General features: G+C 37.6%; 1 protein-coding gene across 1 annotated transcript in view; it reads right to left on the bottom strand.

Annotated features, from left to right (window-relative positions):
- HMCN1 (hemicentin 1) overlaps positions 1–16,733 on the bottom strand; it is a 183,958-nt gene that overhangs the window by 125,958 nt on the left and 41,267 nt on the right. The window contains exons 5-9 of the mRNA XM_042819403.1: positions 9,834–10,005; positions 7,074–7,180; positions 3,595–3,715; positions 2,796–3,059; positions 2,481–2,625 (exon numbers count right to left, since the gene is read on the bottom strand). Of these exons, the coding sequence (XP_042675337.1) occupies positions 2,481–2,625; positions 2,796–3,059; positions 3,595–3,715; positions 7,074–7,180; positions 9,834–10,005 (809 nt within the window). The remainder of the gene's footprint in view (positions 1–2,480; positions 2,626–2,795; positions 3,060–3,594; positions 3,716–7,073; positions 7,181–9,833; positions 10,006–16,733) is intronic.

The following is a 16,733-nucleotide window of genomic DNA, read 5'->3' as shown; positions in this document are numbered from 1 at the left end:
AGCATCATACACTTTTTAGAAGTATTGAGAAGGGCAAGCTTTTGCTGTAGATGTTTAAATGAATTCTAAGAAGCCCTTATGTCAACAGTTGCCACAGTAAGGCACTATTTGCAGTCATACCTTATTGCTGCATTCTCTACTCAAGACGCCTATCTTTCCCTAATACCCATCAGCTTCTACATAGAACTAGTATGCAGTACCACACTTACGGCTCTTACTAGCCAGACTTTTAGGTACAGATACGAGCTACACAAAAAGAGCACTGTCCTTTAACAGATAAAAATTAACCCTCTCCTCTCTTTATGCAAACACACTCTTAGGTTCATAGAACAGAGAGGGTAGCATCTAGCACATTAATCACCAGCACATTCATCACTAGCACAATCCCTTAGCCAAGCTCTAAGGACCAAATCACATCCTAGTTATCAGTTCCTGTGAAAACACTGACAGGGAGCACAGCACTAATCATGTTGTAACTAACCTCAGCTCCTGCCCATCAGAAGCCATCCCACACTATCCAACGTCTCCTACCCAGGAAGGAAGGAGCAGCAGCAAGTGAGGGCTTGCACATATGAGCTACAGCTGAAGAAGCCTTCTCTGCTCCTGTCAAACTACTAATACACATCGCTAGGCAGAATACATTTCATCTGGCTTATCAAACCAAACTTCAGCCTTGACTAATGACCACAACAACTAGCAGACTCAGAGTGATTTTTGCCTTTCTTGTCAGTTTCGCTTATTAGTTTTGCTCCCCTTGTGGAGACACTGGTGCCATTTATATCACAGGATGGATTGTGAAGACATCAGCACTTGTTTCTCACTGACTTACCACTTTTTGTCCTTGAGAACCAAAAGCTGGATGCAAGCCAGCAGTGTGTGCTTGCAGCCAGAAAGGCCAGCTTATCCTGGACTGCATCAGCAAGGCAGGGAGGGGATTGTCCCCTTCTGCTCTGCCCTGGTGAGGCTCTATCTGGAGTACTGTGAACAGGCCTGGGGCACCAGCATAAGAAGGATGCAGAGCTGTTGAGCGGGTCCAGGGGAGGGCCACAAAGATGGTCAGAGGGCTGGAGCACCTCTCTTATGAAGAAAAGTGGAGGGAACTGGGCTTGTTCAGCTTGGAGAAGAGAAGGCTGCGGGGAGACCAAATTGTGGCTTTCCAGTACTTGAAGGGAGCAGAGAAACAGGAGGGGGACCAACTTTTTACACAGTCTGGTAGTGACAGAACAAGGGGGAAATGGTTTTAAACTAAAAAGGAAAAAATTAGGTTAGATTTTACGAAGAAATTATTTACATAGAGGGTGGTGAGGCACTGTCACGGGCTTCCCAGAGAAGCTGGGGACACTTCATCCCTGGAGGCATGAAAAGGCAGATTGGATGGGGCCCTGGGTAGCCTGGTCTGGTCAGAGGCAACCAGTTCATGACGGGGGTAGATGGAAGTCAATTTGTAAGATCCCTTCCAACCCAAGCCTGTGATTCAGTGAATAAGGTGCCAATTACTGGATTCAGTCTCCTAAATCAGACTGGTCAGAAGTTCCTACAGACGTTAATCAAAATCCTAATTTCCTTACTAGACTGCCTTAGGACATAGAAATCTAAGAAAAGCAAAGCTTTTAAAATTTTAGAGAAATTTCACTTTTTTTCCAAGATATTACTCATTCAAAATTAGTATCTGCAATTTGTAATTTGAAGCAGACAGCAGTTCTGGAATCAATATTTTAAAAAGTCTGTTAATTTCAAAAAACTCTTAACCTACATTCATTCCAATGGTACTTTCACCCAGACAACTGTCATAGTATAACTACAATATTCAACTTATCAGATATTTACTTTTTGAAATATGCAGAAGAATATTTTAGCAAAAAATGACACCTTGTCACCAAAACAAACAAACCTCAATGGAGAGCAATACTACAACTCTAGTAAACTAGACAGAGGCCATTCAGAACCTCACTACCAGTAAAATGCAGACAAGCCAAGCAAAACTGAATGCTGTATCTGTGATCAGTAACATTTGGCTTGAGATACATTTTGTTAAATTAACTTGTATGACCTTTAACTTGTATGCTCCTTCACCCATTCTGTAATAAGAGAATGAAAAACACATTCTGCTTACTAGGGTGCTGGATATGTGAAAAGCAGGGAGTAGAAGTGTATAGTTTGACAACTAAGAATTCGAAGAAGTTACATGGCTACTAAAGTATGCTGCATGGCTCACTGATCATAAACGGTACATGATAACAAAAACCGCAATAACAGTAACAATAGTAATAATAATAATCTGTAACATCTTATACTGCTGACAATGTGCAGGAAAGCTTCACCATTTATCTCCTGTGGCTTCAATCCACAGAATTCAGCATCCCTAATGAATATTATAGAAATAATAGGATATCAATTGTATCAATTGTACCAATTGTAAATAGAAATCATGGAATACAAATAGAAACTAAAATAGGATAGGGAAAAAAGTCACTACTTACTTGAATAGCTGATCCACTCCTAATTTTACTCCATTTTTAGTAAAGTGTTGAGTAAAAGGTATAAGACTTTCTACATGGCAAGGAACAGACCCTGGCTGTGAGTAATATCCTGGAGTCTTGTTTGGCATTGTAACTTTTGGAGCATCTGAAGAAAGCAAACATTTCCAAAACGATTATCAACAATTATTAACATGCCCCATCTTCTCCTTAAAAGAAAATTCAACTTCTGATTAAGCTATATTTAATAACCAATAAATTTAACTTCACAACTCAGATAAGACATAATTACATTCAATTCAAATTAACATCTCTTACCAGGAGTAATACTAGAAAATGAAACACTTGAAACTCTCTGGAAAAGATAACCATCCTTGTCATAGCCTGTTATTTTAAGAAAAAAAGCTTCATCTGGTGGAATAAAGTCAGAAATGTTCCATAGTCCATACGGCTTTCTGTCAGGATAGTATTTCACAGGCAAGGTCTTAAGAGGTTCCCCTGAAATACTCAGAAGCTCAAGACAGTCTACTCTGGCTGGAAGAAGGATCCCTGTGGTATTTAGCAGCACAAAGGTAGGAATCCCTAGAAAAACAAAAATATGCTATTTCAAGTGTTTAAAAGAAACAACAAATTCCAATAAATTCAATGTGTATTGCTCACCACCCCATGAATGCACCATTCAGTTTCAACCTTTACTTACAAAGTAGCAGGAAAATAAGCTGATCTAGACTGCCATCTGCTTGTTAGCACTGATTAGAGCTTAAATTACTGTCTTCCAACAGGTGTTCCTGAAATAGCAGCCCCTGCATTAACTGCTCTCCATGGCCCAAAATATTCTCTTAGGCTCCAAAACTACCAAAAGCAAAGTTGCAATTTCAAGGCATTTCATAACTAAAAACCACAGAATTTGTGTGACAATAAAAAAAAAAAAAAAAAAGCTAACAAAAATACACGTCAATTTGGTAAGAACATTGGCTGCATATTCAAGGCCCTAAGAACAAGATAGTATTAGCCCCAATTTATCAAAGTTCACTAGAAAGATCATTCTACTTTATTTCTGGTGCCTCATACTCCCAAAAGCTGTTACTGCTTAGCATAGAATAAAATTAATACAAACCTTGCACTGGTCTGCTGGATGTTTTCTTGAAGTCTAAAGTTGGCTTCTTGGAAAACCCAGCTCGAAATTCAATAGTGCTGAGACCCGTGATCCGAACAGAGTGCCTTCCACTGCTCGATGTCTGAAAAGGCAACAGTTGAAGTTCACAAGCCAAATCTGTATTTCAGGATTTGCAGGTTTCTGAACCATCCACTGAGGTCAGTGCGAAGAATTCATAAGAGGTTTACATCAAGAATTATATGAAAAAAGCATTTAATAATTCTCTACTTTTAGACACTGCCACCAATAGCTATAGTGACTGCAAAAGGAGTCAGCTGATTTTGTCCCACAACACAAACACACAAGACCAACAATTACTTTAACATGCCAGTGACAGTAACTAGAGAACATTTCTAGAAATTTGGATTATTATTACTTTTGTTAAGCGTATTACAAAACGGGAAATGAAATGTCATTGGAAAAAATCAGCATACATTTTCTGCTGGTCATTAATATAAATAACTTACTTCCAGTGCTAGAATAATATATTTTACCTTTTTATTTATTATTAAGCTCAATTTTTTGAATACATGTATAATTTTATCTGTGAGGTATATGGAGACATCAATTCCAAAGCAAGTGGCACATACAGAGCAGCCTCAACCAGTGCGGCATGTTAGAAGCACTCCTCTTTCACAGCCAGGGTCTTAGTCACAGAGCCAAGAATGCAGAAGTAGCTCTTTCTGCAAGCTTTATTGCTTGAGGGTACAGTACCTGCTATGCAAAGCAAATCAAAATAATTGTAGGACTGAGGACTTCTTAGAGTTATTTTTTATCATTGCATGCTGAGAAATAAAAGGAATATGAAGCTTTTGTCCTCACCTACTTTCACACTGCCCAGCTGTTAGAAAAACTGCTGTGCTGGGCATAGCATTAGATGTTACATATGCTTAACTGACAAAGCCATGGATAATATTACCCGGAGCAGCAGGAAAAAACTTAAATGACTTCAATGGCTATGAAGAGTCTACAATGCCAAGATCTAATCTGAGTTTAGTAGAATCTACTCTGATTTTTTGTTCTGAGACAATGCAACCTATGAGACACACAACATAAAGAAAACCTGTATTAAAGTAACATTATCAGGATTTTTCTACCGTGAGAACATTAAATAGTCGAACCTTAAAATACAGAATTCCTTCAGTCAGTAAGCCTCTCCAACACAGCTGCATGTGAGTATTAAATTAAGCAGTCATTTCTCATAACTAACTGCCAGGGGAGAGCTGTTCAGACACTGACAAATCACTGTCTATCTGCTTAAAACCACCTGTTTGCTCCTATTTGTTTAGCCTTTCACCTCAGAAAATCACTAATAAAGCCTTTTATATAAAGCAGCTGTTAAGAATATAAATAAATACTTCGGTGTGTCAAACAACTTGTATTATCCAGTGTTAAAATTCCATTAGATAAATGCAGTGACAAAATTATTTTCACTTATGCATCCACATTAGGAATTTACAGCACAATTAAATTTCTCATGAGGTTTTTTCCTAAATTTTTAACCGTGTTCTTACAAAAAAAAACAAAAAGCCAGTGACTAAAGCTAAAGCTTTGTGCCTTGAAGCTCTCATGCTATGCAAATACCTAAAGATAAAATTCATCCCAAAGGATTGCTTTCCAGTGAGTACTTTTCTAATCTCTTTTCAGAATTATCAAGGATCACTGGAATTGTACATTATTGTTTCACCTCCCAGACCAGATGACTGAAATAAGATCAAACAGATAGCACAGTGCAGAAAGCAAACATTTATGTCAAATGCATCAGAAAAAAAAAAGAAAAAAAAAGCTTTATTGCCTTGCAAACAGCAGAACATAAAATTCGTCCAAAGTAAATGTATCAAGAAACAAAAGCTTGAAAAGAGCACTGGTTAAAGACAAGCAAATTTACAAAAAAAAAAAAAAAAAAAAAAAACCCTCTTATTTTAAAGCAGCTCACAGTAGAAGGAAAAACAAGCTACAATAACAAATAGATTTTAAACTGCAATGTTGTATTTATATACTTACATTTACAATGACAGAGACATGCAGCTGAACTGAACTCTAAGTTACATCCCCATATCCCCAGTGAGCAGAAATTACTCACTGGTTTGACATTATGCTCCTTTGAATCAGCTGCTAGAAGACTATCACAAGCTTTTTCGGCTGATCTTCCTACCCTCATCACCTTTCCCTCCTTTTCTCAACTGCATAAATGATAATTTAATATTATAAGATTCACGTATTGGTGCAGAACTTCCTATGCTCCAGTTTGTGGCCAGTTCCCCTTGTCCTGTCCTCACAGGCCACTGAAAAGAGGTTGGCCATGTCCCTTTCACTCCCGCACTTCAGATATTTATAAACATTAATTAAACCTACTTTATACATAGGTGTATCTATAAAAGGTAAATATATAAAAGGTCTATATATTATTGATCTATAAAAAGTAAATACTTCAGCTACAAGAGTTCAGTTCACAGAGAGGCTCCACTCTGTGTAGCAACACATCTTAAGTGCTCTTGGAGGTTATTTTATTTGCACATCTTACATTTATACAACCATGATATGGAACTCACAGGAACATGAGGCTAACAAGCACTGTCACCCAGAGAAAACTGCACAAAAGTATAGTCTGACATAGGGTAGCCTGGGCAAGGAGGCCCACCAAGTTACTACAGGCAGTTCTAAGATGATCATTTCAGACATCTTAATGGTCATTTCATTCTTGGAATTTACTGCTAATAATGTTGTTCTTACCTTTCTAACATTTTCAATAATTCGGGATCCATTCTGCAACTTTATGTGCCACTCATATATATATATATCACTTTATATACTTTATATACCACTCGTGGACAAACTGATTTCTGCACTGTAGGACTTGAGTAATTTACTGATAAAGAATTTGTTGGACTTGAGTAATTTACTGATAAAGAATTAGAATTAAATATTGATTTGTTGACTTCATAGACCTGATAACAAAATCTTTGGCCTATGAAACGTAAATCATCTCCCTCCCCAAGTCCTCTAGACTTGCTGTACATAGCAAAACCTCTCTGTGCCTGGGTTCCCTACAGTCTCTGCTCACTAGACTGCAAAAAATTCAGTGCTCACTTCATCTTTTTTCCATCCAAAGAAAAAAGAATTTGATCTCAGGCAGTAACATCTACCGCCCATCTACCTCTGGGCAGCCTGGTCTGGTGGTTGGTGACCCTGCTGGAAGCAGAATGATACATGATTATTCTGGTCCTTTTCAACCCATAGACCATTCTATGATTGTCTGCTTCTATAACCTAAATATATTAACATCTTGCTAAGAACTTGATGCTGAATTCAGAATGTCACATAGAGCTCAAAAAAGACATTTAGTATAAAACCTTATGTGTGAATATTTCTGATAAATAATGTAGAAGATCATTAAACAACCCCAGATAAGTCATGCATTATTTCTGCAATAACTATACCTTTATTGTCCATGTTCCAGGCTCTGGATCTTTGACATTTACTACTTTTGCAGAGTTGTGGATATTCAGCAATTCGTTCAGTCCCAAACCTTTACTGATCTGTTTACCTAAATAAATAAATAAACTAATTAACAACAGCCAGAGAGTACTGCTTAAAAAAAAAAAAGAGACTAAGTACAGTATTTTCCTTCATATCTGATGTACATTTGACACTTGGCTTACTATTTAGCAGAGTCAATGGCTTTTACAACGGTCAAAATTCCTTGCAATTCCTTCCCAGAATACCAAAAATGATCATTTATTTTCACTCTCTTCGTTCACTTGGGAGTCCTAATACAGCCTTCAGCACTACAGCTGCTGAGTTTCCTACAGCTCTGTAAGTAAAGCAAGTTTTCTTCACAGCGAATAACCAGCTCTCAGTAAAAGGAAGCAGCACAGAATCACGCTTGCTCAAAGGGGATCCTTGAAGAAACTCACCTTAACTAACATGGCAGCTGCCAGCCCACTCACTTTTCTGTCAAGTAGATCTGTTTCAAGTTGGATTAGATCCATAAAAATATTGACAAGCCACGTTTTCCAGGCATACAAGCATTAGCGTGTGACTAATGGTGACTAAATCCCTCACAGGGAATTTAGCCTGTAAGACTTTACAGACCTTGATAAAGTACTAGAAGTTTCCATACTGCACCATACCACACTTTGTATGTACGCTTACACATACAAATATACGGATGGTTGTATGCAAGAACTGGATCCCTATAGAAGCATTTTGCTCCATTAATGGTGACATGTGCCTTCATCACTAAAAACAGCTCTAGCTGTTTCAGAGCACTGAAAAGAAATTTTAAAGTTAGGAACAGAGTGTCTCAGTATCAGTTTTCAAGAGTTTCTCAGATTCGCCTGCACAAACTTCAGTTAAAATAGAATGGCTGTACATGCATGGAGCTGCCTTAGAAGAAAGGAAAACATACAAATGGGATTAAAGCTTCATCTGAGCCTGAGCTGTGATAAAGATTGGTGTTACTATGCTCTCTGAGCAGTTTTTAACAAATCAGAACGCCTCAATGGAGGACAGACCAGATCATATCATGGAAACAATACTGTGCATAGAATATTTCCAAGATAATAAAACTTCTGCAATATTTTCAGCCAAAAACCATTCAGAAAATACAAGGTAGGCATCAGCTTAACAATAACCAGCAGATCTGTTTGAACTATAAACTACAGATTAGCATACAAATCTTCATACACAGTTTACAGATAGAGATTAACACACGAGAGGGTTTGATTCTGAATTCTTTCTTGGTTTACAGAATGGGTGTCCAACCTTTTGGCTTGCTTCTATCACACTGAATGAACAGGAATTGTCTTGGGCTGCATATACATAGGCTGCTCTGAATGTAATGCGCCCTATTTATTTCCATGGAAACTACAACAGACACAAAGAGAACAACAGCACTGTTTGATAGAGCAAATTCTCAGCTACAGAGTGCTGTTTTTCAACAGTCACCAACACTAGCTGTGCACTTCCTCCACCGATGAACAAGAGTCTGCATGCCACACTAGTAAAAATCTGCACTAGCAGAGGTGACCCAGGGTTGCTGTTGTCATTATTGAGACGTGCCAGCCAGCCCTCAGTGTGCTCACATCTATTGTTTGGTCTCCAGTAATGGTTCAGCAAACACTGACAAATGTCAATGGGTGCCATTTTTTTCTGCATGGAGGAATTCAATGACATACTTCTGTTTCATACACACCACTATGTCAGATACTATTCTGTCACACTGCCCCTCTGCTTCCACCTTGCATAGTAAGAAAATGCAATGCAATACTGGCAGGAAGGTTCAGCTCTACGGCTGTACCACCAACATCCATCTCTAATATCATGGGCCAACATAATAAAACAGGAGGCATTACTTTTGGAGCAGCTTTCGTGGATTAAAAAAGCATCTGTTAAAAGAGGTCTTACAAAAGTCTAGTAAAGAGACACGATCAAATTTTCATTTAAGTTGAATATCTGATTGCAACTCTATATATGTTCCATTTGAAAATGTGCTAGCAATTCATGTTGACTGAAAATAGAATCTCACCTACACAAAAAAAATTAATTTTTTTGCAATCTTGAAACCTATTCCCAATTTGTTTTTATCAAAATGACAAGTAAGGTTGCATACTTTTTCACTGTTCACAGGATCGCATTTGTCCAATGTATCAAAATGCATGAAATTATTAGCCGTAACTTGAATTAGCCTGGTGCTGCACCCTCCCCATGTCTTGGTTTCAGCCCAGGCAGCAGATGTTTGCCTGTTGCTGAGTGGTAGGTGCATGCCTGGGGCCAGTCTGCTCGCTGAGGAAGAGCTGCTGCCACAATGGCTTAGGGCTGGGCCAGGCACATGCAGCCCGTAGATTGGACATGCACAGTTTAAAGAATACTGGTTTAGCTCTCACCACATGAGTGAAAAACCATCATATGTAGCTCCTAAACGATGGTTCAGTGACTATACAAATATAAAATATGAAAAGCAGAAGTATCCAGAAATTTGAATGCATGGAAACAAAGAAAATGGAAGAAGATGAGAGGAACTGGTGAGAAGAGACAGGATTTCTGAAATCATGATATTGCTTTTCAAAATAAGAGGACACCAGTCATTCACATAAATATGGCCTTCCCTGTTGAAGACAGAAGAGATAATTTGCCTTTTTTTTTCTTTTTTTTTTTTTTTTTTAAACCATAGTAGTAGGATGCATAAGTTACTTTACCTAATGGATCATGAATTTCAATTGCTGGTGAAGGACCACTCAAGGACACTGTAACCTCTTTCAGGCTTGGATCAAAGGGGATCTGCCAAGTATTTACAGCCATGGTCAAATGGTCTGTAGACAAGAGATGTACTTTGGATGCTTGAACTGCTTCTTCAACCCATTTTAACACCTAGAACAGAAAATAACACATTACTTTACTGAAATACTGTCAAATAGTATTTATTACTGAAATATTTTCTGTTGTCTCTACTGTCTGTAGATGGTTAACATGGAATCTCTACCAGACCACTTCTTTCAGCAGTCATTTTATCATCTGATACTCCATAGTTACCACATTCCTCTGAGAGGGTAGAGGACTTAACTAATACAAAGACTCACTGCATTAACTTCAGTGAACTATCCTAAAGACAGCACAAACATATTTTCCACTCATATCAGCAATATGCAATAGCACAAGAACACAGAAAGAAGTAATAGCACAGCACTGAACTCAAAAAACAAAGCTCTTCCACATTGGCAAAGGCATTCTCCAACTTCTATTGTTCTAATCAACAATTCATATACATAATGTGACAAATTATGTACCTGAAATAGATGGCCTGGAAACACAACAAGCACCAAAACTGTATTGTCTTGCCTCTGCTGTTATAAATTCTGAAGTGAATATGCTTTTTCAGGCAAATATATTTTAAAAAATATTAATACTTAAGAAGATATTACCGAAGCCAAGATCAACAGGGTGTTGGAAGGAAACAGACCTGGATATGCCTCTGGAGACACATTTACACTGTAGAATTAAAGAGTAATTTCAAATGGGAATTAACAATATATGTATATGCATATTTCTGGTCACATATTATTACCAGAAGCAAGAGGGAAAATTTCCTTATCCAGGTGTATTGAGCATTTGTCATCTACAGGCTTTGTATTTCTCCTCTAAAGCATCTGATATAAAGTGTCACTTGGCAGAGAATTCAGGACAGAACAGAGAATAATGCTTTAGAAAATTAATTCTTGTAACTAAATCTGAATCTGGCCTTACAAAAAACCCTTGACTTTAAACATCATCAATCAACAAATATCAGATGTAATTAAAAAAAAAAAAAAAAAAAAGCACTGAAAAGAGATCTATTCAAATAGTAATAATAATAACTAAATAAAATAACTAAATAATAACTAAATAAAAGAACACAGACAGAACCGTAGGCCTCATCAGACTCTGTTACAAAAATTCTCCACTAGAGTGCTGTCAGATGACTTAGTACCATAAGAACCCAGGTCCTGCAGCAACCCTGGGATGGCAGACTGAAGAAGGGCAAAATGTGGGCTACCAGGGAAGAAAAGAGTAAGAAAGAGCCTTGTAGCACCGGGGTAAAAAAAAAAAATAACAATGATACTCAACATCTCTGCAGTAACGTTACTCAAGAGAGAAACATCTTTCCTGTAATAGCTAGTTGCTATTCAGTAACTGTTTAGATGAGCTTTGAATGCTGGAACAGGAACCACAAGATTTCATGAAGATTTTACATTTTACTTTTAGAAATTAGACATTTAGGTCCAAAAATGCTTCTCAAAGTAGCTTCTGTCTGTTCTACTAATATTATTCTACCATGGCCATGCCTCTTTTTTTGTGTGTTAGGCATATGGGAAGGTTTCTAGCTAATTCTAGGGTCTTATGTCCATAGTGATGTTTTTAAACAAACTGCAAGATTTAATGACCCATCTGAATTTTCAGAAGAAAGGAATATTCCTATCTGGATTAAGTTTAAACTTGTTTTGAATTAAGCAAAATACATCAAGTCGCAAGGTAAAGCATCCTTGCAGATGCTTGGATAGTATGTAAATCATACTGGTATTTACACATAAAATTATTTCTTAAACTCAGAAGTGCTAATACTACATTCTTAAAAATTTTGTCAAATGAGACTGTAACATGCAAACAATGAGTCAAAAAAAAAAAAAAAAAAAAAAAAGCCTACATAACAATTTAAGTTCCCACAATAGACTTTTTGGAGGCTCCTCCTCATGATCATTGCCTCTTCCCAAGTCCTCACCGGCCTTCAGCAGGAAGCACAGCAGTGGACATGGTACAGATGGCAGCCCACCCATCCAGTGCTCCGGGACCAGTTCTGTGCTTAACACTTTCGTTTGTAAAGAGTTAGAAGGTCAGACCTAAGTGAGCAGCTTAGCTCACTCTCATACACTAGCTTGCGAGAAAAGCTTCTCTGTAACTAATTGAGCTTACTATTAAAATCATCACAATAAAATTAACTAGAATTTGATTTCTTCCTAGTGCAGCTTTCCTACAGGATCACTTTGCAACATGATTCTGCTTGCTGGAATTAACCCCAAACTGCCTTTTGCCAGCAGTTCTCCCCTCTTCCCACTCATGCCCCCCTTCCAAAAAACTTACCAATCATTTTGTATGAATTAATTTGTTTTTCCTGTTACAAACATAGCTACCCGTATTAGCAAACAGATGAAAAAACCTCAAACAATTACATGTAAGTCAATCTGAAAGCACTACAAAAGCTGAAGAACATCTATCCACATTATAAACCGACACAAGATACCTAGCCAAGTTTGCTCCAAATCTTTTCTGCAATTAATAAGCAGTGATTTAATTTTGTTGGAATTAGAGTGATAAAACTACTAATGGAGAACATGCGTGATCCCAGTGATCCCAAAGCACCTTGTGGAATCTTGACTTACCTATCACTGGGGTCATGCTGCAAACCAGATCATTAAAGGATCTGGATTTTAAAAAATTTCAAAGAGGGATAAGATGTCTTAAAAGTAAACAAAACTCAATAGCATATAGCTTCAGTAAAATAATTTAAGAGAAGTCAGGTCTTTCCAGTTTTGAAAGAAAAAGGCTGTGGGTTCTCCCTCTGACTCTTAGTCCTACATTATATTAATTCTCTGCAGAGCAAATTTTGCTTTCATACAGCATATATAACATCAAGCTACCACAGTACCATGTTACAGCTTAAAAAAATGGGAGGAAAGTGGTAAGTCCCTCCAGTTGGAAATTCATCATCAGCATGCAACTGTTTATTTCAAAAACAAAATCCCAATCTAAACTAATACTTTTATGAACTCCAGATATCCTTTTTGGCAAAGAGTAGTGCTCAACTATGGAAATGGTTCCAAAAGTTTGCTTTATTTCAAAGGTAAATTAAATGAAGCCTTGTAGTCCATCACTGGAGACATGAATAACAATTATTATTTAATGATACCCAGCAGTTTAGCGTACTTTAAGAGAATAAAGAACTAGAAAATGTGTTTTTAATAAAGTGAAGTGATTCCATTCCTTTTCTACTCCCTTTTACTATCTGACCCCAATAAACAGTTTCAGTTAACCATCAAGTCAATTCAGGCAACATTATGACACAAAATTCCATCAGCAATTCAAGCAGCACTGCGAAAAGTGAAGCCTGCCCATCAGCTCAGCTCTGCACTGGTCCATTGCAGAAAAAAAATGGTATATTTGCAAGTGTGATGATAGCCTGGTTATTTTAAGGAAAGTTGTCTTTGAACAGAAGAAACATGTCTGGCATGCTTCCATTCCAGCCTCTTCTGAGCCATCTTTCTTCACACGACAGCCTGCCAGCACCTTCTGTGCATGTTCTTCAAGAGACCAACCACCAATTATTTTGGGGTTTGGAATGGAACCAACTTTTCAGCTCTTGGCTTTCCCATTGAGACAATCCAACACAGTGCCCACTGCATAAAGCCAGGCTGGTTTTGGCAAGGCAATCTTGTCTCTTACCAGAAATGGAAGGTAAGCCTCCCTGATAAATTCCATTAAACAGTTCACTAATACACAATCAAATTGGATAAAAAGTCTAACCTAGAGAGCCCATAACTGTCTGTCTTACTGAGTAACACAAAAACACAGGGCCAGGAGACAGCTTCTGCATTACTCTGTCAAAGTTCGTTTGATTGAACTACTACTACACGATGCCAGATGTCTGCATAGAAACAAAAATAGGTTTATATGTATTCACAAGACAACACATTTCAGAAGTTGTAAATCATAGGGTTGTATTCTGAATGTGATAGCTTACAGCATTCCCAGTACATCTGGGAAAGTTTTATCATAAATTCACTTTAACAAAGTAAGAGAGATATGACACACCTGAGAGAAAACATGTTGAACATACCACCATCATTGCACAATAAAAAAATTGCATTCATATGATAGAAGACCACTAAAATTCATATGACCAGATTCCTTAAGGAAGTCTCAATATAGAGAATCCACTATGTTTTCTGACAGAGAAAGGGAATCACAGAAGATAACTTCTCCATCTCTATCCTTTCCACTCTTCTCCCTCTAGATTTCCATTTTATCTATGAATACTAGATTTCCATTTGTGTATCTGACAGATTGATAATATTTACCTTCTAGTTTTGATTATCTATTAGTATTAATGATGATGCAAATTTAATTTTGTTATCTTTCTTAGAGGGTGTCAGGGACCATACGTGGGTGGTAATCATCCATGGATTGAACTCTATCCAGGTTATCACTAATGAGAGCTTGGTCTTTCTTCCTCTACAACAGCAACATAGTCAGATAAGGACGTGAATACATAGCACTACCAGAGTTTTGAAAGTACCTCCTACTTCTGTAGCTCTTACCACATGTTACATTCAAAAACAAAGAAACAAACAAAAAAACACCTTAAAGTTCGCATGTTCTTCCACCTTAAAAGTCTAAGAAACAACAATAAGTAGGGTCCTCAGCAAAATCTGACAAACAGCAAATGTTAGGACAAAGTCTCAGGCACACATGCCAACTATGTCTAAAATTAGGCAAATAGAAACGTATTTCCTCATATAAAAATAGGTACATATATTTACATACAAAGTATTATTTTCAGATCTCCTAGTTCCTTTATCTAATTTTAGATTGATTAAGCTAACAAGGGTTCTGTCCTCATGCCTTTGTTTTTAGTTTGTGCATTGGCTTCATGTAACTGCAAAACCGTCACTGCCTTAATCCCTTTATACTTTTTTACCAAGACATGAACAACAACACTTTTCTGTCTCACAGAACTGTTATGGGAAAAGATACAGCAATGTTTATGAAGTCTTTGGATACTACGGTAAACCTTAGCTACAAGTCCAGTTTATGAATCCTATGTAGGCTGGCTGATGACCACAAGGCTACTCAAGAGTTCCCTTAGAGTGGAATTTGCCCTTAAGTAACTTTTGCCCCAGGATGATACAGTTTATATTGTGCAACTGCCATTTCAGAAAGAAAAGAGAGCACAAAGACTTCTGCTTCTAATTCAAATATATATCAGAATATGAAACTACAGAGAGTAGCTGAAATTCAGAGCAGAACCTAACCTCAATTTTTAAACGAATGTTTTGAGACCTTTCAATTCCAAAAGTGGAAGTGGAAGCCAAGAGAATGACTCAGCTGTCTTCACTCCTGCAGTAACTTGCTTGTGTAGTTCATTTTCTTCCTCCAAAGCTCAATAAGCAATTCTGGGAGATCCATTTCCCAACTCTCTCATTCCAGTAAGGTTTGAAACACTGTTGCAATACTGGTTTTAAAGTAGATTTTTTCCTTTGGGACCATTACAGAAAGCCCCCAAAACTGCAACTTTTGTTGCTCTTCCAAAATCTTGATGAATATTAACAAAGAGGAAAGGACAAATAGAAAAATAATTTTTAACACTTCTCCAGAGAATTTGCTCTTGCAACTTGCCCTGCTGTCAAATCACTTCTTGGAATGCACACAGAAACCTGGAAAATATACTGAACATGGTCTCTATTCCCATTTGTTTATTCTTTGTCTCAAGAATATTTCTCTGACAGTCAAAGCTACAAGATTTGAAGTTAACTGTTTCATTGCTTAACTCTGTGTATCTTCATATTTCCATCCAAAGTATTCCAATGCTTTTAAATGCATGTAGAAAAACATGACCCAGACACTGCAGACATTCAAAATTATACAGTGAAAATAAATCTACACATTATACATAGGCTGCTCTGAATGTAATGAGTCCTATTTATTTCCATGGAAACTACAACAGACACAAAGAGAACAACAGCACTGTTTGATAGAGCAAATTCTCAGCTACAGAGTGCTGTTTTTCAACAGTCACCAACACTAGCTGTGCACTTCCTCCACCGATGAACAAGAGTCTGCATGCCACACTAGTAAAAATCTGCACTAGCAGAGGTGACCCAGGGTTGCTGTTGTCATTATTGAGACGTGCCAGCCAGCCCTCAGTGTGCTCACATCCACTGTTTGGTCAGCAAACACTGACAAATGTCAATGGGTGCCATTTTTTTCTGCATGGAGGAATTCAGTGACATGCTTTTGTTTCATACACACCACTATGTCAGACACTATTCTGTCACACTGCCCCTCTGCTTCCACCTTGCATAGTAAGAAAATGCAATGCAATACTGGCAGGAAGATTCAACCTCTACTGCTACCCTGCAGCATCTGATGCACAGACTCAGATGTTAATGATCCAAATCATTTATTACAAGTTCTCACATCACTTATATTCCTTCACAAGTTTTCTTTCTCTAGCTTTCCCATCCGTACCTACAACTTTCCCACCCACTTTTCCATGCCAGCAGAGCATTCTACAAACACTCCTTAGCCACTCATGTGGGCACTTATCCAATCAGAGCCATCAGACGTTCTTTCTTCTTCCGGAGGTCTCCTTGGTTCTCATGCTGTTTGTCTTGCTACACAGCTGTTGCTCTGAGCAGTTTTTCTTGTATTCCCACATACTGCTATCCCACTAATATTCACCTATGTTGTTGTGAATCAGCATGATAACAGAAGCGGCATTACTGTTGGAGCAGCCTTTGTGGATTAAAAAAAAAAAAAAAAAAAAAAAAAAAAAAAAAAAAAAAAAA

The sequence above is a fragment of the Centrocercus urophasianus genome, unplaced genomic scaffold (assembly GCF_019232065.1).
Source record: "Centrocercus urophasianus isolate 14NV4802_14NV808 unplaced genomic scaffold, USGS_Curo_1.0 seq_18, whole genome shotgun sequence".
Lineage (NCBI taxonomy): Eukaryota > Metazoa > Chordata > Aves > Galliformes > Phasianidae > Centrocercus > Centrocercus urophasianus.
The sequence above is the reverse complement of the archived record's forward strand: the minus strand, read 5'-3'. Positions and strand labels throughout refer to the sequence as shown.